Here is a 25,417-nt window from a genome sequence, read left to right on the forward strand (position 1 = left end):
GGAGATGGCGGTAAATGCTGGAAAACATCAGGTTTAGTTGTCTGAGAACAACAAAAACAAAAACAAAAACAAAAACAAAAACAAACTTTATTCTGAAAATCCACAGATGCAAAAGCCGTCGTGGGGGGAAAAAGGCTGCACAAAAACCAGTAGAAACCCAGCTGGGATCGGGTGAACAATTCCATACATTTCCCCCCTAAATAACAAACAAATGAATCAACCAATCAGTGAGAAGAAACCTCTAATTGATGCCCAGCTGCAAATATTAACATGCAAATGTATGCGATATGATGGAGCAGACCCTATATATAGGGAGGGAAAGACGTCTGCTGCAACATTGTTAAAAGATTTTTAATTTTTCAGTCAAAACAGAAAAAGGTGCTGCAGAGAAGTTTAATATCAACAGATCATTTAGAGACGTTTAATTCGCATAAATAAGATAATGGCACATAAACAGAAGCGTTTCTACTTGCTTTAATGGAGCGAGTAACAAAATTCCATGAGGAAAACACTTAATTTAATTAGTAATTTACAGATTATAATCTTGTCTTTTCATTGTCTAAACAATTTAATACTAAAAATATCCAAAAGATTTCCAAAACTCCCAGTAAAAATAATTGACTCTAATATGTCAATAAAATTAAAACAATTTACTTTGTTCCATGCAATTTATTTTCCTGGATATGTATTCAAATTAGCACATAGTTACTAAGATAATGCCTCATTTGCATATTTTAACAGAACATTTCAGAACACTTGATACAAAATAAGAGGGACTGTTGAGTGCTGGGAGGAAAGAGCAATGTGGGTCAACGGAGCGCAGATCAGCACCAATATGTTCCCCTGAGTTTGTGTCCGATTAAACATGTGACGTGTGTGTGTGTGTGTGTGTGTGTGTGTGTGTGTGTGTGTGTGTGTGTGTGTGTGTGTGTGTGTGTGTGTGTGTGTGTGTGTGTGCACCTGAACTGGAGCAGCTTCATACATCAGGCCAATTCAATTACAGCCGGATGAACGTTGGGACCTTCAGCCCTCCGCAGTTAAAACACATGACCCTTTTGAAGTGCTGTTTACTGACCTGAGACCAGCCTCTCATATCTCTTTTTCCTCCGGGCAGAAATATGTTGGAGCTGCAGGAGCCGGGGAGCTCCGTGTGACTGATAACCGTCCTCGACACGTTTTAGGGAAAACTTCACGGTGAATGTAACACTGACAGAGTCTGTTTAACCTCAGCCAACGTCTACGTAACACTTCATCACAACCATCATCAGGAAACGATAAAATCACAGTTCATTTCATTTTAGTTCATTGTTATTTTACTGTTAACAAACAATGAAGGGGGCCAGGGTCCAATCGAAGCGAGGGGCCAGCGTCCAATCGAAGCGAGGGGCCAGGGCCAGATCGAAGCAGGGGTCTGATCGAAGCAAGCGGCCAGGGTCCAATCGAAGCAAGGGTCCCAACGAAGCGAGAGGCCAGGGTCCGAACGAAGTGAGGGGCCAGGGCCAGAACGAAGCAAGCGTCTGATCGAAGCGTGGGTCCGATCAAAGCGAGGGTCCAATCACAGCGAGGGGCCAAGGTCCGATCGAAGCAAGGGTCTGATCAAAGCGAGGGTCCAATCACAGCGAGGGGCCAAGGTCCGATCGAAGCAAGGGTCTGATCAAAGCGAGGGTCCAATCACAGCGAGGGGCCAAGGTCCGATCGAAGCAAGGGTCTAATCGAAGCGAGGGGCCAGGGTCCGATCGAAGCAAGGGTCTGATCGCAGCGAAGGTCCAGGGTCCAATCGAAGAGAGGGTCTGTTCGATCAAAGCGAGTGCCCAATGTAGGCGAGGGTCTGACCGATGCGATGGCCCGATGGAAGCAAAGGTCCGTCCGATCAAAGCAAGGGCCCGATTGAAGCGAGGGTCTGTTCGAGTGGCCAGGGTCTGATCGAAGTGAGGGTCTGATGGAAGAGACAGAGACAAAAAGACATTGTTCATTTTGTGAATTTAACTCTCAGGTTCAGTCGGTCGGCGACGTGATCTCTATCTAACCGGCCCTCTGACTGACGAGATCTGACAGCGTTAACGTTGTGAAATCACCACGGGGCTGATGATCAAATTGGCAAAAACAGATGAGAGAACATAAGGGGAGGGGAGGGGAAGTTTGTGGCAGAAAGAAAATAATAAGACGTTGAGGAGGGGAAAAAAACAAGCGAGGGGAATAAAGAAAAAGGGAGTGACGGAGAGAAAAAGAACGAGAAGCGATCAACAGAAAATAAAACAGAGAAAAGAGTGAGAGAGTGAGTCAGAACCTTCTAACGCTTGCCAGCATGGAAACGGCTGGAGAGAGCCAGGTCGAATTTATGTGTGTGTGTGTGTGTGTGAGTGAGTGTGTGTGCTTTGTTTTGTCCTGCAGCTTGATGTAATTAAGAGAAGCTTTGAGCACCAACAGCAGTTTGTATCCATTTTAGATTTCATGATCACATCATGGAAAGACACACACAGGCACACACACACACACACACACACGCACACGCACACGCACACACACACACACACACACACACGCACACGCACACACACACACACACACACACACACACACACACACAGACACACACATGGATGCACATGCTCACGTACTCACAGGATTATGGGTATATTAGGGATCACTTCCAAGTCAAAGAGCGAGGGGTCGTGAAATCACACCAGAAGTCAAACACAAAGGAAATTTATGATCACAGAGAGGTTGGGGACAAACCACACACACGCACACACGCACACACACACACACACACACACACACACACACACACACACACACACACAGCTTGTTTTTGCCAAAGGTAGTCCAACCTGACGTATTCTATTGTTGACACACACATGCACAAATTTTTGCCAGCAGTCATCTTACTGTAGGGTTCACTTCATTCACACACATATATTTACACACACACACACACACACACACACGTAAACAAAGATCTTTATGTGGGCGGAGCTAACAGGCTTTATTGAACCAGCTCAGACTATCAACTCTCTCCGTCTCACTCTTTCTCTCTTTGTCAGCCTCAAATTCCTCTAAATGATTCATGCTCTTATTATGAAAGAGCTGCAGAGAGGAAATCGTCTTTTTATCGATATGCACGAGGACGTGTTGGAGTCCTGGTGTTGAGCTTAAACCGACAACAGTACAATAAAAACCAAACAAAAAATAGACTTTATTAGATCACTTTGTTAGGTCTGTCTGCAAAACAACAAGCTAACTACTTTTAAAACGCTTGTTTTCTGAATGGAGTCTGGTTGATGGGTGCTAGGCTACGCTAACATTGTGGCTGCTCCATCAACACTCCAAATAAGGTCATCTGAACATAAACACAGCAGAGACCTTGTTGTTTGGACCACAGACAGTCTCTGGTTTCTCCACATAGTCTGGTCTGGTCTCTGGACTAATATGAGATTCTGTTTTCGATGTCCACATCATTTTTCATAACTCGGCTAAGACGGCTCGGTGTGTCGGCCTCCCTGGCTGACGGATGCGGTGAGGAAGGGGCCACATCTGCGTTCCAGTAATTAGACTTGGCCGTTTATGGTGATGTAAGTGGTCTCCGGGGACGCGGGCTGTATTTTAATAGTCCGTTGGTCACAGTCGTACCCAGAGATCCAGGCTGATTGAGTCATTTGCAGCGTTAACAAGCTTCTGTTTACATATGTGAGCACAGAGGTTAGCGCTTAGCACTCTGACGGAAAAGATATGAAGAGATGTGAAAATAATCGCTTTGGATGATGATCGTCGTTCATGTGAGTCGTTACTCGGAGAAGTTAACCTCAAACACGCTCTCGGATGTGGTTCTGTTAAAACTTAACCTCCTGTGAAGGTGGATTCATATTTTCATTTCACTTCATTTGACGTGACTTTTATTTTGGCGGGGTGCCGGGTTGCTAAATCGACCCACGTACCGAGGCTAAGTCCTCACTGCAGCGTCAGCGGTTTGAATCTGACTGGCGGCCCTTTCTGTGTGTCGTCCCCCTCTCTCTCCCCCCTTTCACTGTCATGCTGTCTCAATAAAGGCAAATAGGCCAAAAAAACTTTTATTTTGACAGGATATTCCCATTGAGATTAAAAATCCTGACCAAACAGCATAGAAACTTTCACAAAGCAGGTTTGAAACAAAACAACATAAGAAATTACACATGAAACAAACGGGAAACTGACTTCAGACAAACAGATTACCATTAAATACTTATTTAATCTGAAACTAATTGAACTTAATGGTTCCCAACTTTATTGGCTTAAAGTAAAGCACGGCGAGCAGTTTAACCAAAACCGTCACAATGAGCTTAAACAATCTGGTATTTTCACAATAAAAGTCCGTGTTTCATCCTCATTCCTAACGTATTAATCATCTCATCACATTTCTATTAACTTTAGGGTTCGTACTAACTGATGATGTCACAGGTGAAATCATCCAGTGATGTGTCTCGTCAGGCATCTTCCTCTTTTTAAATGAACGACTATAAACTTTTATCCCCCGTCATTGAATGTCATATAAAGTCATCTGATGGTGTGTTTTTAATCCGCCTGACCAGCGGTTTTGTCCGTCCCCGTCCCAAAGCCTTCAGCTTAATGAGAACGTTTGCTTTTATTCATCAGAGAAGCTCGATGAGGTTTTTGTTTTCGGAGCAGCAGATGTTTTATCGTCCAAAACGATGTGATAGAAATCTGGATCCGAGCTGCTCCCGTCCTCTGCTGTCGTTTTAATCTCCTTCCCCCGACTGCAGGTTACTACTTCCTTTCCTTCCTTTCTGCAGTTATAGCATATAAAAAAACATGCACTGCTTCCACAAATGTTTAAAAATAGTATTGTTTTAATGCAAATAGAGGATTTATGCTAAAATATTCAGTGAACATGCTGCCGTGCCCTCTCCTGTCAGTCCAGATCCAGATCTCTGAGGTCCGTCCGTCTGTTAGCTTGACCTTCCAAAGACCTTGTTGGACTACATTTCCCTTCCTCAGCTTGTTCTCCATCCAGACGGCAAAAAACATTTTGCTTTTGTCTATTTGTTATTCAAAGACAAAGCTCTAAAACCGCGGAGGAGCGACGCCGTGGTAGCCACCTGTCAATCACAAAGTAGCCCCGCCCCCTAAAGCATCCCCTGCTTTCTGGTCTGGTGGACTCTAAATGGACCAGAATGTACTAAATGAACATCATGCTGGATTGAAGAAGACTTGAAACTAGAGATTGAGACCATAAGGCACTTCAGCGTTGGCTTCACTTTTCAGAACTGGAGTTGTTGCCTGATCAATCCGCAACTTTACTGATCTTTTCAACCAACAACAAATGAATTAAAGCAGCAGTATTGACGACTGATATCAATATATTGTTCTCTGGTGGCCTTCAGCCCTAAAACCACTGACACTCTCCTGTTTTGGCCTTGGCCCCTCGTCCCAGCCCCCCCTTATCCCTCACCCTCCATTACTCCTTATCAAAACCAGCAGGGGGTCTTATTAGAGGGCCCACAACCCCACCTGCACCATTATCACCCACTGTAAGTCAAATGAAGGCTCTCTCTCTCTCTCTTTGTCTCTCTTCATCCTCATCAGGTAAATATCCAGAGGGTCTGTTAGCTCTTTGTCATGTGGTCTGGATGCTAATCCCGCTGTAGTCCTGCTGGGCAGCGACAATGCTTTAAATGAATCCGCGGTGAGCCGCCGCGATGGAGATGATGACGGGCGGAGGAGGGAATCAAGCCCCTCTGCTGTGGGAGGTTTTATAGTGAGGGGGAGGAGGGAGGCTCCTCGACTCGTCTCAGCTTGAGACCAAGAGGTGCTTTTAACTTTAAAAGAAGAGGTTTGACAGGATAAATTATGATTTCCCTGATGAGTAGCCATTTCCAGTTTGATTTGTGCTCCATTCAGCTGCTCTGGACGGGAGACCTTTCCTGAGAAGGAAATCCAAGTCTTAAGATTGTCAAACGCTTTTTCCTTCACATCGGACCTCTGGTTTCCTGCTAATGTCAAAGAAAGAGATTAAAAAATAAAAAGTCAGTTGCACGAACTGAAAGAAAAGACGTGATTCAGCTGGAGGCGCTCGGCAAAGTGCAGGAGGGAGGTAAAGAGCCAGAGAAGAAGAAGAGAGATTCTCAAGAAGATGAGCGGAGGGTGAGAAGAGAGAGGGGAGGAGGAGGGGGGGAGGGAAGAAGAGAGGAAGAGGAGGAGGGAGGGAAGTAGAGAGGAAGAGGAGGGGGGAGGGAGGGAGGGAAGTAGAGAGGAAGAGGAGGAGGGAGGGAGGGAGGGAAGTAGAGAGGAAGAGGAGGGGGGAGGGAAGTAGAGAGGAAGAGGAGGGGGGATGGAAGTAGAGAGGAAGAGGAGGAGGGAGGGAAGTAGAGAGGAAGAGGAGGAGGGGGGAGGGAAGTAGAGAGGAAGAGGAGGAGGGAGGGAGGGAGGAAGGGGAAGGATGGGGAGGTAAAGAGCCAGAGAACAAGAAGAGAGATTCTCAAGAAGATGAGCGGAGGGTGAGAAGAGAGAGGGGAGGAGGAGGATGCGGGAGGGAAGAAGAGAGGAAGAGGAGGAGGGAGGGAGGGAAGTAGAGAGGAAGAGGAGGAGGGGAGGGAAGTAGAGAGGAAGAGGAGGAGGGGGAGGGAAGTAGAGAGGAAGAAGAGGAGGGGGGAGGGAAGTAGAGAGGAAGAGGAGGAGGGAGGGAGGGAGGGAGGGAGGGAAGTAGAGAGGAAGAGGATGAGGGGGGAGGGAAGTAGAAAGGAGAGGACGGGGGAGGGAAGTAGAGAGGAAGAGGAGGAGGGGGGAGGGAAGTAGAAAGGAAGAGGAGGAGGGGGAGGGAAGTAGAGAGGAAGAAGAAGTAGCCGTTAAACACGACTGTGTCCTTGCCGGCTGAGCGCGGCTGTGTGCGTTGTGATGGAATGACACGTCGGCGCCGCATCTGCTCCGTTTCTCAGCCGGCGGGGGTTGCCATGACGACCAGCACATCCTCGCTTGCTCGCTCGCCTCCTTTCTTCGAGCATCCATCTCTCTCTCTCTCTCTCTCTCTCTCTCTCTCTCTCTCTCTCTCTCTCTCTCTCTCTCTCTCTCTCTCTCTCTCTTCCATCTAACTCTGACTTACATAAACCTCGTCTTTGTGCGAGCGCAGAATCACTCGGAGGTCGAGTGCATTGAAGGCTCCTCGAAAATGTGACATCGGGCTTCATCCCTCTCTCTCTCTCTCTCTCTCTCTCTTACTCTCTCTCTCACTCAAAATGTCTCCTGGATGCTTGCCAGCGTATGAGTGGCGAAATAAAAGCGTCAAGGATTCGGGGAGGAAAGGGGAAAGTGGGTCGGTGAAAGGAGCCAACATTCACTTTATCATCGGTGTGAGGTGGTCTGATGGTTAATTGCTTTGTCATTCGTTAATTAAAGCTGCTCTCCAAACAGCTTCTGTGGTCACTTTAGTTTCAAGACCACAGGCTGCTCTGATATATTCGAGAAAAGCATTGTTTCCTTCACGCTTGAAAAGCTCCTGGCAGCGTTGTGTTTGTGTTCCTCGCCGGACGACGCCCTCATAAAATGGAAAACTCACACTTTTTTGGGGCAAATTGACTGCTGGCATGACGGGAATATTAAACCTGTGGTAGATATTATATGCTGACTCACAACTAGTATGTTTAAATACGGGAGAATAATGTTAAAAAATGCTGAATCAGGAGAAATTGTAGACATTTAATGATTCCGCTCACGTTACAATCGGTGCTTAGTGAAGGAAATAAAAGATGCAGGTTAATGTGCAAACATTAGGATTTGAGGCTACAATAAAAAGTAAATGTTAGCATGTTTGAAAAAAGTAAAAAAAATCATAAAATTGAATTCCATCCTAGTAGGTTTTTTATTTCAATCCAATAAAGTTTTGGAAGCTCATTCAGTCCAAAAAATAAACATAATAATAACAATTGTATTTTTAGGAAGTTATTGTACACGAATAATAATGGGTAAATGTGTAATTTTAGATTAATGTGCCTAGTCGTGCAAATGCAATAATTATCGTACAAATGCGATAATTATCGTACATCTGGCAACGCTGTGTTGCGCTGTGACCACGCCCCCCAGTGATGTCACAGCCTGTCACTGCAGCGAGGTGAAGAGTTGAAGCCCAGCTGAGACGAGGTGTCCCGTGGCGTTCAGTTATTCAACTTAAATACATAAATCTGGTGTTTTTAAAGGAAACAGGTGGCGAACGATGCGCCGCCACGCGTCCTTCCTGTCGGGGAACGCCGTCGCTCGGCAGCTCTGAAGGCTCGTTAAGCGGTGAAATAGATTTGGTCGTTTGCACTCCAAACCGTCAGACGAAGCCATCTGCCTTTTCTGTCCCCGGGCGGCCACCGTCCCTCCCGAACGGCATGCGGGGAGTCTGGGGCTCAGATGGCGGCTGTGTGTGTGTGTGTGTGTGTGTGTGTGTGTGTGTGTGTGTGTGTGTGTGTGTGTGTGTGTGTGTTTGTGCATCCGCATCTGTTAATTTACATAATTTAGGTCCACAGGGCCATATGCAATGTATAAGATCTTATGGGTGCAAATGTCTATTATGATTATGTTTGACAGAGTGTGTGTGTGTGTGTTTATGTGTGTGTGTGTGTGTGTTTGTGTACACCCCCCCGGGCTCTTTTTCATTTTCATTTTCACTTCATATTTTCTGAAGCACAAAGTGAAATGATGCCTTTTGAACAAAGCAACATAAAAAAAAACCCGCCGGTGTCTCTTCCATCCGGCTCCACACCTGCAGTCGATCTACTCGGCAATCACACTCGACACTCATCGTCACATGTCGGGAAACACACAAGTTTTCAGAGCTCCGTCAGATATACAATCAGGAGCGACATAATCATACCTAAATGCCAAATATGTTCGAAATGAACGTCGAAACTGACAATAAGTGAATCCAGTGGATTTACAGTGGACTTCTCTGTTATTTCTCACCACCTGTTTTCCTCCCCTCCATCTCTCTTCCCTTTTTTTTCAGATGCAACGTCCAGGACTACATCTGGCACAAGGGCGCCCGCTGCGAGGCGGTGGTGACGGAGTTCCAGGTGATGTGTCTGGCCGTGGGCGCCTCGGCTCTGGTGCTGCTGCTGCTCTTCATGATCGTCGTCTGCTTCGCCAAGAAGCTCCACGTGCTCAAGACGGAGAACAAGAAGCTGCGTAAGCGCAGGTGAGGCTCCGCCCTGTTTGTCGGTCGAGGGGCTCCGTTTCCGGGTTGTCGTCGGCAAACGACGCCATAAAGGAACAAACTATACTTCCGACTTTTTAAAGTTGTGCTGAGCGACACAAATAAAATGCTAAATTCACGTCCACACACACAAATCAATATTTTGTGACTATTTCACAAACAGCTGTGAGATTTTGCTGTATGTGTTCTATTCCTAAGGATGTGAATTTAAATAAGGAGACACCCAACTGTAGAAAAATAGATTCAAATGTATGACTTTTATTAATGACATATTTCATTAATTACATTTAAATTATCAATAATTATACCCGAGAACCATCCCACTCTCCTGCAGATTTCAAGAGTTTGAGCTCAATGATTTGATATGATTTTGAAAATAAGTAATCTTTAATTTTTTATTGGGGGGTTTGTTTGTTGGAAGCATGATGTCTGTCGGGCTCGTAGGATTCATTTGTCTGTTCAAAAAGATCAATCAAACAAAGCGAGAATAAAAAAATAAAGTAAAGTGTTGAGTGCCTTGCTCAAGGGCCTTCTGGGGCAGCAGATTTATCATCCGTTACCCAGCAGCCCCCAGTCTCGGCCGCGGTACATTACTCCCTCAATGGTAAAGATGAAGGAGGAAAATCTGCTGGCTGGAAATAATGTCTCCGAGAGTTTTACAGTCCTGAAGTTAAGAAGCATAAATAAACACAAGTCGTTAAATTAAAAACCTGAGAAAGGTGACGTACGATCAGAATCCAGTTTATTGCCAAGTAGGTTTTTTTATATTTAAGCAATTTGCATAAAGACATTTTTTTTAATATAAAATAATGTAGAACGAGCTATAGGCGTGTGCTGATACGTTGTGGGGATGAAGATTCACAGTACCTTCTTGTATTTGGGTTACTATGGTAACAGTGTCACACTGTGTCGTGTTGTTGTTTGTGCTGCTGAACAGAACAGAAGCAGCCGATTCTTCTGTCTCTTAAAGTCGCTGGCTCCAAAACAAGTCAATGTTTATGATTTGTTATGAACTCATCTTGACTTCTCTTGGGCCAACATGTCTTCCTCCTCTTCCTCTTCCTCCGCCTCGTCTTCTCCTTCTCTTTCTTTGGAAAGTAGAAAAGGCTGCAGATCGCTGCCAGACTCTTGTTGTGCATCTTCTCCGGTGATGCAGATCTGACTCACCGAACATTTGCATTTCTCTCAAAAGTTTAGAATTTCAAAGTAGAGGCCCGAAGGAAACATTAGCAATGCTGAAGAGGAGAACATTATCATGTATTAACCAAGAAAAAAATGTGATCTGTGAGAAAAGGATCAACTGAATTAATCCTTTCTAAATATATTATGATTTGGGGTTTGCTTATGTAAGCACATGCAATATTTTGTTTTACAGGAAGAAAAGATGGGAAGAATTTTTTCTTTGCTTATATTGTTGAAAAGGTGCATAATCTTACTGTGCAAGTAATCTAAAGTGTTAAAAAAAAGGCCATTTGAATCAGTGACAGTGAAGAGGATGACGGCAACAAATAAAAAATATATAGACGATCTCATGGAGGAAGAGGAGATGGGATACATTTTTCTAAAATAGGAAGCAAGCAAGTGAGGAAGACAGTGAAGGAATGCAGGAGGGAGGGAGGGAGGGAGGGAAGGAGGGAAGGGGGGTGGGAGGGGCGGCATGGAGAGCTGATGGCGAACAGCCGGCTGAAAACCAGATGACAGAACAGAGGAGGGAGGAAGAAACGTTCGCTGAAACGAAAGAGTGTTCGCTGTCAGGGAAAAGCTGAAATGCTTCTGTAGAGTTTGTTGTTGATGCATGAAGGGCGTTTATTGTAAAGGTGTGTTCACAACAAATGTGAATTTGTGAATTTTCTACATGGCGAGACTAGCATGAGTGTTGGAAGAGATGAGGATCTAGAAAGATACACATTGGCTGGTTTACTACAGCGCTTCAGCTCATCGTCTACCGCTTATCCGGTGTCGGGCAGCTTTAAAAAACTATTTTGTTGTGATTTAATAGTGGTAAACAGATAAAAAGGATGCCGAAGTAACGATATAATGTCATAATGTAAAAACGATGCTTTGTTAGGTCTGTCTGCTAGACCACAAGCTAGCTACGTTTAAAATGCTTGTTTTCTGAATGGAGTCTGGTTGATGGGTGCTAGGCTATGCTAACATTGTAGCTGCTCCATCAACACTCCAAATAAGGTCATCTAGACATAAATAGCGATGTTGTTGTTTGGACCACAGGCAGTCTCTGGTTCCACATAGTCTGGTCTGGTCTCTGGACTGATGTGAGTTACTATCTAGACCTCTGGGGGACCACAGACCGGTACGACATGTTAAGTCTCCATTTCTGATTCAGTGACGACAGGAGGAGGATTTCACCGCCGATTGGCTTTGAGTCAGAGCATCAAACGCAAATTATTCGCAGTCGAATACATTTCGTCTGGCTTTTAATGAAATATTCATTCCATGATGATCTTGCTTGATGATCCGCAAAATCAGGTTGCAAACTATTAATTAACGGTGCTGTATGAGATTAGATATTGTAATTGTGTCAAATATTTTTAGAGTCAGTGCTTCTTATGAACATTGATTAAATAACCTTTGAATGACAACCACTGCTTTTATTGTGAAATATATATGCAGAGAAAAAAAACTGAGGAAGATGGACTGAATATGAACTGAAGGAGAGAAAATGAAAGCAACAGACAGATTGAAGGACTGGCTTCAATATATAAAGGAGTGTGGGGTGTGTGTGTGTGTGTGTGTGTGTGTGTGTGTGTGTATGTGTGTGTGTGTGTGTGTGTGTGTGTGTGGGAGGGGGGGTTGGCATTGCCGGTGTTTTAGCGTTGATCTCCCTAGCAACAGAGCCGTCCTGGATAAACTGCAGCCCGGCGATCGAGCGCTGTTCTCCACACCAGATCCCTACGCCACAGGGACTATTTTCTGTGTTATCATGCTAGTCGTAGCGGAGGAGAAGGAGGAGGAGGAAGAGGAAGAGGAAGAGGAAAAGTGGTGCAGTCAGTAGCAGCCTTAACACTAGCTAGCAGATATAAAAAAGGGGAGAAAAGGGTGATGTCATTGGTACTCTGGATCCAGCTGAAAGTAGGGCAGTCTGAACAGGAGGGGGGAGGGAGGGAGGAACATGGGGGGAGGTGGGGTTGACCTACATACAGCTGTGCGACCTGAGGGGTGTGTGTGTGTGTGTGTGTGTGTGCAGCATGAAAGAGACAACAGAGCCTCATCAAGTGGTCGGCTAAAAGAAATCGAAGAGGAGCGAGGAGGAGGAGGAGGAGGGTGATGGAGAAGAGGAGTAAAAAGGAGGGCAGCATGAAAGGGGGAGGGGTGTGAGGGAGGAACTGTTGCAGGAGAGGAGAGAGAGAGGAAGAGAGGAAGAGAAATAAGAGGTTGAGGAAAGAAAGCTCTGCACGACACATTCTAAGATGTGGTTCGTTTTTCCTGCCATGTGGGGACATACACCTGATCATACACTGTCACGATGTGGGGACTCGCTTCTCTTAGAGACCTTATGGGGACAATAATGTAAATCATTACATTTTAGGGTCAGGAATACGTGCGTGTGTGTATGTGTGTGTGTGTGTGTGTGTGTGAATTCATGAAACTCCCCCACCTGCAGTCGGTTATCACAGTTGCTCTGCCGCAGTCGAGTTTCCTTAATTTCCTTTTGCTCCCCGGGTCCCCTGGGTTAAAGTCCTGTGTTTGTTTGAAACGTCCACCTCCCTTATGAGAACATACGTCTCTTTCTCATCATAACATCGTCTTTGATTGTCCTGTCACAATGTTCTTGAAATTTAAAGAGAGAGATAGGGTGCTTTTTTAACGCTGTGACGGGAGTGAAGAGAGGAGAAGGAAGAACACAGCAAGACATTTGAGTAATATAAAGGTTTGTGTGCATTCAAGACAAACAGCAGCGTTTCAGACGAGAAGGAACAATGACATTGTTTCGTTTTGTCTCTGAGACAAAGTCGGAGACGAAGAAAAAAGAAAGAAATTCAAAAACACAGTGAAAAGGAAAGTCTGTGTTTATCTGCGTCTGTCTAAAAGGAACATCAATAAACCAAAATAAAAGCATAGAAATCACATCCACTAGGATGTGATTTCTATGCTTTTATTTTATTGTTTTTATTTGTAAGGACTTTAACCCCAGAGGCCGCCGTTAGTGTCAAAATGTACACTATGATGTATTTTAGTTGTGACCAAACTCTTTGAAAATGAGGCGATTTGGCTTCATTAGTGTTGAAATCTTTCTGCAGCTTCATGCGGTGTGACAGTTTATTTCCATAACTATATTCATGTGTTGTTCATCAAAAGGCATTTTCTGCATCTGGACAGATGTTATATAATAGCGATTATATCCCGTAGTCTACCTGCAAACCAGCAAACCTGACAGCCTTGAGTCTGCTGGATTAGATTATAATGTTATTTCTCAACAGTGTGACGTTACTCATTTTGCAACGATCTAAAATATTATTTTCATCATGTGTTTTGTTTCAAGTAGAAAGAGTGAGACGATAGTGAGTCACTTGTTATGAGTGCAAACAGGGAACTAAAATCTGGTAGTCAATCATGAAACCTTTTATTCTCAGTTTGTTGCATCACAGACAATAAATGTTGATGCCTTTGTTTTTATTCTTCTGTTTGCTATTTCACAAACTTTCTGTCAAACTAATGCTGCTTTCTTGCTTTTTCCCCCCCTCCCCCCTTTTCTATCCTTGTGTTTGTCTTTTCTTCAACGATGTAATATCTTTCCTAAATTTGTCCTTTTTCTTGCCTCGTTTGTTCTCGCTTTTTCTCCTTTTGTTCCATTTTGTTTCACCGTTCCTTCATCTGTTTTCATCTTCTTCCTTTCGGATTCACTCGACTGTCGTTTTTATCCTTCGCCTCAACTCGTGGCCCACTTCCTGTTAATGTCAATCCTCCTCAAACCTTCTTTTACGTTCTCTTACTATCTTTACAAAACTCCTTGTTATTGTCTGGACTCTCTTTACCCTCCTCTTTTTTCTCTCGGCTTGTTTTCCATCTTCCTCATGTCGTTTTTCTCTTACTTTATATCTTCTTCTTCTTCCTTTCTTTTCCCTTCACCTCTTCTTACCTTCATCCTCCTTCTTCACCTCTTTACAACCCCTTTATTTCTTCCCTGCATATAAATTTCCCTTCACCTATTCACCCATTTCCCCCCACTGTCACCCCCCCTCCATCCTCCCGACATCCAGCAGTAAGTACCGGCCTTCATCGGAGCAGCACAATGATAATTTCTCGCTGTCCACCATCGCTGAGGGCTCCCACCCAAATGTAAGGAAACTGTGCGACACCCCTCCTAACGTCCCTCATGCCCGTGCATTGGCTTACTATGATAACATTATCTGTCAGGTAACGTGGTTCTCGCCTCTCTCTCACCCTTTTTTCTGCATCTCCCCCTCCTCCCCCCTCCCCTGCAAAACCCCCTGCCCGGTGCCCCCCCTCCCCCCTCCCTGACTCCCCCTCCTAATGCATGGGCATGAGTATTCTCGGATACTCCGAGGTGTGCAAAGCCGAGGAGGAGGGGGAGGAGGGGTGGGCGGGGTCGAGGCGTGAAGGAGGGATGGCGGGAGTTTTCTCAAGCGGCGAAATAAGAATCCGAGGGGGATGAGAAAAAAGAAAAATGTCCAATGCAAATAGAAGAATATTGTTTTAGACATGAACCTTCTGGAGAACTCATAGAAGTTTTTCAATCCGTAGTGTCTCATGTATTTCCAGGATCGCACCAATTACCGCATGTTTATGTGGGACACAGCATGACTGAACCCTTGTTACCATGGAAACACGATAGCAAATGAGTCTCGTATAGTTTCAACATCTTAACGATTCAGCTCCCCTGGTTTATTGTTTATTGATCCTACTTTGAACGTGACGACAGCACACACACACACGACATGTAGAAAAAAAAAGTATTCAACATTATAAAGTCTTAATTAGTCTTCATTATTTTTAGACATTACATAACACCCCAGTAATTTATTTTGACTGAACGGTGTCCAAGAAACGCTTAATTGCTTCCTGGCAAAAAGAAGATGCGGCATCAATCAGACCAGCGGATGAATCAGGGCGCTAACGCGGCCGAGGTTAGAGGTTAAATTCCCCCTGAAACCATCCAGACTGAGTATTTATTCTCACAACAGTGCAGCCGACTGTCTGCCATGGCTTCAACTTGACCGCCCCCCCCCCCCCCCTTTAAGAGAAAACTCCCACGATCCTTTGCTGCGACCCCTCCCCACCCCGTCTCTTTCTAACCTGCTGCTTTTCTCTGATCACCTCTTGCATCGGTGTGTCATGGCATTGCTGCTCTGCCGCTAACATGCGCCACCTGGTGGCCATGTCAGTCACTGCTTCGCTATCTGTTTACGAATCTATAACAAAATGTCTGCTTTACTTGTTTATCCTGAGAATGGGCGGGGTTTGTTCTGTTTTGTGGGGGGAGGGGGGGTGGGCGAGGATCGATGTCACAAACAGGTAAGCTTAAAGGTTTGGGACATTTGTGAAAAATGGTTATCAGGATAAACATCTGAGATGCAACGCCCCCCGGCTGCCTGCAGGTGGCAGCAGAGAGCCTCACTAACTGAAGCATGGGTAGCAAGTAGCGGCTATGCTATAACGTTGTAGTAGCATGGGTAGTTTTAGTGCTACAACTGAGGTAGAGTTTGCTTTTTATTGTTTTTTTCAAGTCTTTTTAAGATGTGGTACCACCCTCTAACAGCTCCATCAGTAGTTCTGTTACCTTGTCAAGCTACGGCAGCGATTTCATGCTAGCTCAACAGTAATATCTCATTTCTTTAGAGGTCTCACCCGCTCATTGTAACCACAACCAAATACCATTTCATCACCCTAACAGACAAGAAATCACAAAAGAGTGATAAAAAAAACATCATCCATCATCATCTCCTAACAAAATCTCTAAAATGTCAACTTCCTACCTCAACGCCACCTCCACATCACAGACCCACGAATCCCCCAATCATCCACTGGACTGAATAGTATCTGGAAATACTCGATGGTTCGTTAATAGCTCACTAGGAGGGGACGCACGCACTTCTACTGCAATTCCACTGATTGACAGATGGTGGCAGTAAAGTTCCAAGAAATGTAGCAAAAGTTTAAAAAAATATGAATGTAAGTCAGGTTTGAAAATGTTTCATGAGGAAGGAAATGCAAAAGGGTGTTTAAGCTCCGGATACCTTTCAGTAACCAACGGGATTCGCATACGTCGCCGAATTCCGAATAAGTGTGTCGCTTCCAAACGTTATTTCCATTAGTAAAACTTCTATATTATCAATATGAAATTAGCGTTTGAGTATTTTATTTGCTCTATGGAAGCCGGTGTCTGTAGTGCTGACAAACTAACCAGGAAGTTGGCCTCACACAACAGCCAATTGGATTCTTCAATTGGATTTTGGATGAAAATAATCCCTGTTATGACACCGACACCTTTTGTTCAGCAACATAATCTTCACAAACAAACACTTTTATGTTTTGTTTTTTTACACTCGGCTATTAAGGAACTACAACACACTGGTGTAAAGGCACAAAACATAAAAAACCTATTAAGTTTGTGTTAAACGCACCTTATTTCAGGCATCTCAACAAAAACACATTGACTTTGAGACGAGTGAACTGGAAGGGACAATTGCTCATTTATGGCATTAAGGACTCATTTCTGCAGCCGAATCTGAAACCTCCAGCATCTGGAGCCTCCATGACAAAATAATGTGTGTAAAAGTTAGTGTCTAAACCAACAGATCTCACAAGTATTGTAACCTAAAATGAAATAGATCGGATACTGGATTAATTTTCAAAAAATGGTATTGAACCCCAACGAGTGATCGGATCAGTCGGCTCGGCTCGACCTCTGCGACCTTTTCTTGGCGTAACCTGTGCCGTCCACCCTCGATCCAGATTACAGATACTATTCAGCCCAGATTGATAGATTTCTAACACGTTCCAAAAACGTACTTCTTCGTATATACGCTCCCCCAAACCGTAAAAACCATACCAACTCACTGATTTCCCCCCTCCACAAAAATACACCCAACTAATAAATCAAATAACCTCGACTACCTTCCAAACTAACGACTCGGTGTCTGAGGAGCAGAAATCTCTGAACCGGCGTTTACTGTCGCTACGGAGAATCTTGCATCGCCTGCTGGGAATATCAGCTGACTCGGACACTCGATCTGTCTCTCTGTCTGTTTTATCTGTCTGCTTCTATCTCTTCCTGTCTGCCTCCCCTCTCTCTCTCGCTACTCGATCTCTCTGTCGTCTTCTCTCTTCCATCCACTTGGATCAATCTCTCTCTCTATCTCTCTCTCTCTGAGGATGCCTTTGTTTGGTTTTGAGGAGTATAACCCTTTGCCCCATCCCCCTCCCCCCTCAGAAAACCATGAGCAGATACACCTGGGAGTGTAAGACCAAAGAGGAGTCCGACTGCGAGGTAAGACCAAATCCCAAAATGTCAGATAGCCCCCCTCCCCCTTTTCTCCCACCTCCCCAAACAGCTCTCTCATTGTTACTGTGGCCCTGTCAATCACCGTCTCTCAGCTCTCAGTGGACCCATCTGAGTCTTTACCCCCTCCCCCCCAACTCCCCAAAAAAACAACCCATAAATAACAACAGAATATATCACAACATGCGAGACGGATCCACACAGATGACGTCACCGTTTAACTTATAACGTGACTCATCACATGACTTTGGTGTTGTTCTGGCAGACATTTAGTAAATCTATAAAACAGAGAAGAAAACGCCAACTTTAATACTTTCATTATATCCCAACAGTCGTACTTGAGACGAGTATTCTGGGATCTGCTGTGAAATTAAAATGTTTTTTTGTTTTTGTTTTCAACATAGCGGCCGGTTCACAGTCGAGTGAAAGACTCGTCGGCTCTGATTGTTTTACGAGATTTTTATGTACGTGGTGGAATCAATTTGAGTTGATACTCTAATAAAGGATTTTTTTCACAGTTTATCTGCCTCAGCTACTATTGTTGGGGTGTAGTGACAGTTTGAGCACATATAGGACAAAAAGTTATTTTATTGTTCTTTAGGAAATGCAACAAAAAAAAAACACCACTATGGCTTAAATATTTTGTGTGTGTGTTAATGTTTAAATAACTGTGTAAAATGGAGCTTGGACTTGACGCAATTTGTTTGCAATATAACTTGTCAACTGTCACTCAAAGGGTCCAGAGTTAAATCTAAATCCAGATAAAACCACAGAAAAACACTTTAAAGATGAAGATTAAAGGAGTCCAAACCCAATCACAGACACACATAACAAAAACTTACATCACACACACACACACACACACACACACACACACACACACCACCGTCATTTCTGAACAATAACACAGAAAGCGCCTGTTTGGCTGCAGTAATGGGATGCTTTGTGTTTGGTAGATTGAAGCCTCAATCTTCCCTCCACATGAATCCGGCCGGCACCATTTCATTTTTTCCCCCCGTCAATACAAAATAAATTCGACACAGAAAACAAATTGACGGCTGTAATTTCAGAGACTATTTCATTTCCATCGACTAAATCTGCCCCCAGGCCGACCGATCGGAACTGAATTGACCCTGAAGTCAGAAAGTTTTAAACATTCAGAAGATCTGAAGAAGATTTTTTTCTCTTTTATTGCTGTACTTTTTCAGACACAGCTCTGACCAGAGATCACAGTGTGGGCGATAATATGACTAAAATTACTTTTTTTTATATATTTTCTCTCTCTCTCTCTCTCTCTCTCTCTCTCTCTCTCTCTCTCTCTCTCTTTGGACTTTGAAACTTTACTTTTCCTGTAGGTTTCCTCTGCAGACATTAAGCATGAGTTAGGAAAGTTAAAGGACATCACTTTTTTTGTGAGACTTTCCAGAGGAACAAATTTGCATATTTCAACTCAGTTATTATCTGGAAGCACACGTCGTGTCCAGCTGTTATTCGTGGATTTTAATTTCGGTCCACACAACCACAAGTCCATTCCCGTCCTCCTCGTCTCCGTATTCCCCCCCGTGCCAAAACAAACACCGAGGCGAGCATCGGCCTCACGCCTTTGAATGCAAACACAAATGATGACGCTCGCCGGTGTTTACTCGCAGAAAAGAGCCAGAAAGTTAAACACAAACACGAATGTAAACACACACACACACCAATACAAATATTTTAATCTGAGGTTTATGCGCCCAAGCATGAAAAAAGGGACTAAAGCTAACAAACACAGGTGAATTGAGGCTCATCGATGTTGATCCAAACATATCAAATCAGCCGAAGAGAAATATTGATCCAGACACAAACACAGACTGTCAGACAAACATCGGTGGATTACTGAACGATCGAAATATCACCCAAGGAGACACGAACCAACCGGAGAAGAGACAACAAAGAATCATAAAACGCATCACAAAGAGGCAAAAACAACAACGGCTGCAAAGAGACTCACGTTGAGTCAAAGAGACACAAAAAGACGACAGAAAGGGGCAAAACAACTACATGCAAAAACTAGGGCTGTCAAAGTTAACGCGTTAATAACGCGTTAACGCAACATCCTCTTAACGGCGTTAATTTTTTTAACGCGCGATTAACGCTCGGTATTAAAAAAAAAAAAAAACGCGCATTGTATGATTTATGGCCGTCGGTGGCACCTGTAGTCTTGATCCAGAGGGAAGGTGCGCGTCCACAGGCAGCGGTGTTTCCCCGCGTCCCATTCATTGTATTCTGGTAGCGTTGCGGCGAATGTCGAGAGACGGCGCGCGAGTTGGCCGCTCCTCAAGTATAAGTCGAATCTACTTTATGCTAATCAGAGGCGCCGGGCTCGACTCGCCGCCTCCGGAACGCTCGCGAACGCTCGCAAAAATATGTTGTTTGAAGGAGAGCGCCTGTCAATCATCCTCTAGTGGCAGCCCACCAAGCGTGCAATACTGGGAAGCGGCGCGTCCACACGCGTTTAAAATCGATTTGTGAACGGCAAATTCACCTTCAAAAGACTGCCGGATGGTTCAGTTGATAAGACCAAAGTCATCTGCGCGTACTGTGGGTATGAAATGAGCTACCATAGAAGCACGTCCAGTCTGAGATATCACTTGCAAGCCAATGCACTTATATCCTAACTGTACTTATGTCCTGTTACACTATCTCCTGTGACATGTTCACTTTAATTGTTTGTGATATATTCTTATAACCCTGTTTTGATCCCATGTTTTGGTAAGGGGATATTTGAAGTGTTAAATAAACATTTTCATAAATCAAGTATATTTGCCCTTATGTTGTTAAAAGTATTAAGAATATGAAAAAAAGTACATTTAGAAGAAAAAAAAATGTGCTAAAAAAAATGCGATTAATTTGCGATTAATCGCGAGTTAACTATGGACAAAATGCGATTAATCGCGATTAAAAAAATCAATCTTTTGACAGCCCTAGCAAAAACATACCTAAAGAGCAAAACAACTGAAAAGCGACACAAAATAACCACAAAGAGGCACAGAGACTCACAACGACTATGAAAGACGGGGCAAAACCACCTCAAAGAGACACAAAAGGACAACAAAAAGGGCAAAACAACTGAAATGTGACACAAAATGACTCCGAAGCCTTGAGGGCCGTCGTCTCACCAGAACACCTGTCTGCACTTTGAATCCAACCAGGAACAACAAACACTTTATTCCCTCACGGATGTTTGATAATGACAAACAGGAAAGCCGCATATAGGGCCTTTAAGTGGGTTCACATACTGTAAAGGTATTTAACATCTGGTGTTGATTCCAGCAGCGTGTTGTTGTTTGAACAGACCAGAACATCACCTCGGGATGATAACCCTACACATGTTTTAATTACTCTTATAATTATTTGCTGATGCTGAAGGAGGTCACGCATCATGATGACGTCATTCTCTGCACCAGACTCCACGAACAGTCTTTTAAACGCCAGATTTCTTGTGTTAAATTTAAGAACGTGGGAGAATGAATCAATTTCTTTTGATGTTGATTAACTATGAACGTATGCCTCGTGTCATTCACAATAATTAATCATTTAAATGATGAGCTGTCACTTTAAGAAAGCAGCATATTTACACTATGTGACATGTATATATTATATTATTATGGTATATCAAAGGAAACATACAATCCACTCTTAGCGACCAAAAGACAAAAAGGACACCAGGATTTTGTCCATGTGCCTCCATCATCATCTTCATCATCATCATCAGAATCCTGTTTATCTCTGTTCCTACTTCCCCGCCGAAAAAATGACACCCGCTAAAGTCCTGGTTACTCTGTGCCTCCCATCCCCCCCACCCACCCACCCAACCTCCACCCATACACAACAATGAAATCCAACAAACAAACAAAAACATTTTCCAGTTTCACGCCGACGGGAGGAAGGAGGGCCCGTATCCCGTAACCATGGAAGTGACGTATCCACACGTCCTGCCTGAAGTTACTATCTAGGCCAGCAGCCGGCGGGTAAATGCTCTCACTGCTCTTCCTTCCTCAAAGTGCCATTCAGTTCCAACGCAGACGTTCAATTAGTGTTTGTTAATGGCACCGGCCTCAGGCTGTGTGTGTGTGTGTGTGTGTGTGTGATGAGACAGTGGCGTCCCATGATGCCTCGGTGCAGCCGTGTCGATGATGACGCCGTGCAACATTAATGGGGATAAGAGGCTGGAAAAACAGCCAAAATGGACTCCCCAATCAATTTGTTCCCTCCCTGACCTTAATTAAATTCTGATGAATTGGACCCCCTCCCTCCCACCCCATCCCCCCCGCCCAGCGACTGCTTGGGTGTGTATGACGGTGGTACCCACAGATAACCGGCCAGGTGGACAGCTTTATTTGTCTCTTTTGTTTGGGTTTTTTTGGGGGGACGAGACGAGACGGGGGCGTTCTGCTTGAGCGACCATTATTTTTTATGTTGTTAGCTTCTTGCATGTGGATGTGCATGTGCTTCCTGGCCTGCCTGAAGGTGTGGGTGAGGGGAGGGGGGAGGAAGTGGTCGCTCATGCAGCTAACGTCACCGTCTCCTCAACTAAACGCGATGATCGTCAACGATGAGCCTCCAAACAAACTGAAAAATGGCTTCGACTGAAACTGACTTTTGCTTGAATTAACAAGCTGCAATTTGATTTTGTTATCAGCAGTTTTTTTAGTTTTTTTCAGTGTTTTAGCCAAATCAAGTCAACTTTGCATCGTCAAAAAGCATCTTGAGCTTGATTTTAATTTTCTTCAACCAAAATCACTGCAAATTACTGCAAAAAATGCAAATCACTGAATTTCTTTCAGTGGAAACTATTTTTATGTCCAATGCTAACGTGTTTTTTAAAGTTTTGCTTTCTGCATCTACCGGTTTAAGGTTAAGGAAAGGTCTATGATGATTAAACAGTGGTTACGGTTTGGAGAGGCTAAGTCCCACCCATTCCTGTGTCCTACCTTATTTCGGACAAAAAATATGTACGTTTATTATGATATTCCGTTTAATTCTGCCGTTAATTACTCATATGATGTTTGCCAATTTAAAAGAAAAGTCACAAGAAGTTTACCGTCTCCCTCTCTTCTTAAACGACGAACTACTTCCTGATTTGACGCTGAACGTTAGCATCGGACATAAGTTAATTCCTCTGGTTTTCATGGCCGACCGTAGTCTCTACTTTTAAAATAACCAAAGAAAAAGGTCAAAGTTGCACCTGAAACCTGAAAGTGTTGTTGTGGTTTTAACTGTACTTTCTGCCCCCCCGCCCCTCCACCTCCACCTCCACCCCTCCCTCGGCAGGATGATCCCAATTCCCAGAACAAGCTGGAGGACCTGGTGAAGGCCCCGCCCAAGGAGGACGACTCCCTCAACATCCACAACTCTCTGACCCCCAAACACGAGAACCACAAGGTCCTGGGCGAGGAGAACTCCTCGGAGGTAAACTCACTGCAGAACAACATGATGTGAAAACAAAACAAAAAACGCAGCAACCCGACAACACGACACCGACAATGACGAGGTGCGCCGGCGAACGGGAGTTTCCCCCGACCCCTCCCCCCTCTCGCTCGCCAACCGCCGCCTAACCGGTCGACCAACCAACCAACCAACCAACCAGCCTGCCAACGTTACCAGCCAACCAACCGGTCTGCAACCGTCTGCAACTACGGCAACACTGCCACCAAGCGGCTCGGTCGCTGCAAAAAAACGTACACCACCACCGCCACCGCCACTGTCCTCGCTGAAAGTAAACCCCGCCTCCCACCAACCTCACCCTGACGACGCCTAGCAACCACCCCCCCACCCACGTACATCCAATCACACCCCTGTTTCGCAGCCCCGCCCCCTTGTTGCTGTCACTCTACTCTCCCTTATCTCTCTTACCTGCGCACACACACATACAATGAAAAGATGAAAACACACTTCTATGTACACACACACACACACACACACTTCCCCCTGCCTGCATTGGTGTATTTTGTAAAAAACAAAGAAATCATACAGAAGTTTAAAAATGTACGTAAAACGTCATTGTAAAAAAAAAAAAGAAGAAGAAGAAATAAGATTAAAGCTACTGAGAGGTTTTGATGTTCGTCTGACTAATCCAGTGAGTATGTATAAAATATTGGAGATAAAAAAAAATATGCTTGGATTGATTTAAAAAGAAGCAACACAATGTGTCTTGGTTTTCATTGATGTGATTTCTAATCCTTTGATGTACTTGGTTTTTTTTTGTACTTTTTTGGGATTTTGAACAGAGAATAAAAATAAAAAAAACGAGATTCAGACAGTTGTTGAAATAAACCTTTTTAACATGACGGCTGTGGATCCTGTGTTTTCCTCGGCGTCGCCTCCTCCTCCCCCTCCCTCCCCCCTTTTCTACATCCCTGAATTCCAACGCTCTCTGCATGGCTTTGAACGCAGCTTTTCTGGATCCTTCTCATAAATGTGCATCCCTGCTTACACACACACACACACACACACACACACGCACGGATTAAAGTTGATTTAATTTGACATTTTGAAGTCAACATTTACAGAAAAGATTCTCACATTTTCCAACTTCACACACGTTTTTTGAAGGTTCATTCTCAACACATTCAGCTTTTCTGGAGCTTTCAGCCACATCTCATGGTCTTCATCGGCGGATGGAGTGGGGCTCAGTCGTCACGGAGGTGTTTAGCCGTTATCACATGACCGCCGTGTCGAACGTATTGATGACAACTAAAATAATCTCTGTCACGACACAGAGCCGATCCGATCTGCAGATGAAGACCAGGAGATGTGGATGAAAGCTCAAAGATCGATATGGATTGACCTTGGGTGCAAACAGATTCAGCTGATCCTCTACGTCTCGAGGAAAATAATTCCTGTAGATGAAATCTCATAACTGTGACTAATAATTTTAGTCTCTTAATTGAATTCAACGTAACAGAATGCTCTTAAAGGGCCGGTGCTGATTCATTTCCATTTTATGGAATATAATATTCGTAACAATCTTTTTGTCCACTTTGTGTTTTCGGTGTACAGAGTCCACCGTGTTGCTACGGTAACCCAGAGTGGACAAACCAAACCCCCTGCCTCTAGTCGAAGTGAGTCAAGAGGGTATTCCACTAACTGCTACGTACTGTCCCTTCAAGAGATGACCAACTGAGCAAACGGTTGCATCTTCGAATAATTCAATATAATAATAATATGTTATTGGGAACATAATGTCACTAACGCATCATATCAGCTGATGTGAAAACAACGGATCCCTGTGTTAAAAGTATATTATTGAGATCTTCACTATTTCAGTTTTCTTGCTGAAATTATGTCTCATATTTTGCAAATCAAGATACAAAAATACTTTGGGATTAAATTTGGTTTATTACCTCAGGAAGTTACATATCCAGGAGGTCACATTCAGTACAACATGGATGTTTGCTGTAAAGCAACCAGATACACAGACAGACAGGCAGACAGATACACAGACAGACAGGCAGACAGACAGATACACAGACAGACAGATGAATCGATCAGCAACTCTAAAAAGAAAAATGCTTCTCTGGTTAAAACGCCAGCTGCTCTTCTGACAGAAAACTGTCTTCACAGCAACATAAAAACCCTGACAGGAAACACCAGGTATCAGTCTGCTGCTTCTGCATGTCTCCTTCCTCCAGAGACGCTGCAGCCGTTTCCACGGCAACACGAAACTCACGCTTATGATGAATAAATACCATTTACAGACGCACATAAAG

At 44.1% G+C, this 25,417-nt stretch overlaps 1 protein-coding gene across 9 annotated transcripts in view; it reads left to right on the forward strand.

The window, feature by feature from the left end:
* The window catches only part of cspg5a (chondroitin sulfate proteoglycan 5a), a 38,235-nt gene extending 14,240 nt beyond the window's left edge, over positions 1-23,995 (forward strand). Inside the window, exons 3-7 of one of the 9 annotated variants that reach the window (XM_084027544.1) lie at positions 8,978-9,166; positions 14,404-14,482; positions 17,598-17,654; positions 21,575-21,676; positions 22,980-23,114. In XM_084027544.1, the coding sequence (XP_083883670.1) occupies positions 8,978-9,166; positions 14,404-14,482; positions 17,598-17,654; positions 21,575-21,661 (412 nt within the window). In that variant the 3' untranslated portion in view covers positions 21,662-21,676; positions 22,980-23,114. Of the gene's footprint in view, positions 1-8,977; positions 9,167-14,403; positions 14,561-17,597; positions 17,655-21,574; positions 21,677-22,979 lie in introns of all 9 variants that reach the window. The other 8 variants (XM_084027541.1, XM_084027540.1, XM_084027546.1 and 5 more) reach the window with 8 other exon arrangements.
* The last annotated feature ends 1,422 nt before the right edge of the window (positions 23,996-25,417 follow it).

This window comes from Eutrigla gurnardus (assembly GCF_963514095.1).
Source record: "Eutrigla gurnardus genome assembly, chromosome: 14".
Taxonomy (NCBI): domain Eukaryota; kingdom Metazoa; phylum Chordata; class Actinopteri; order Perciformes; family Triglidae; genus Eutrigla; species Eutrigla gurnardus.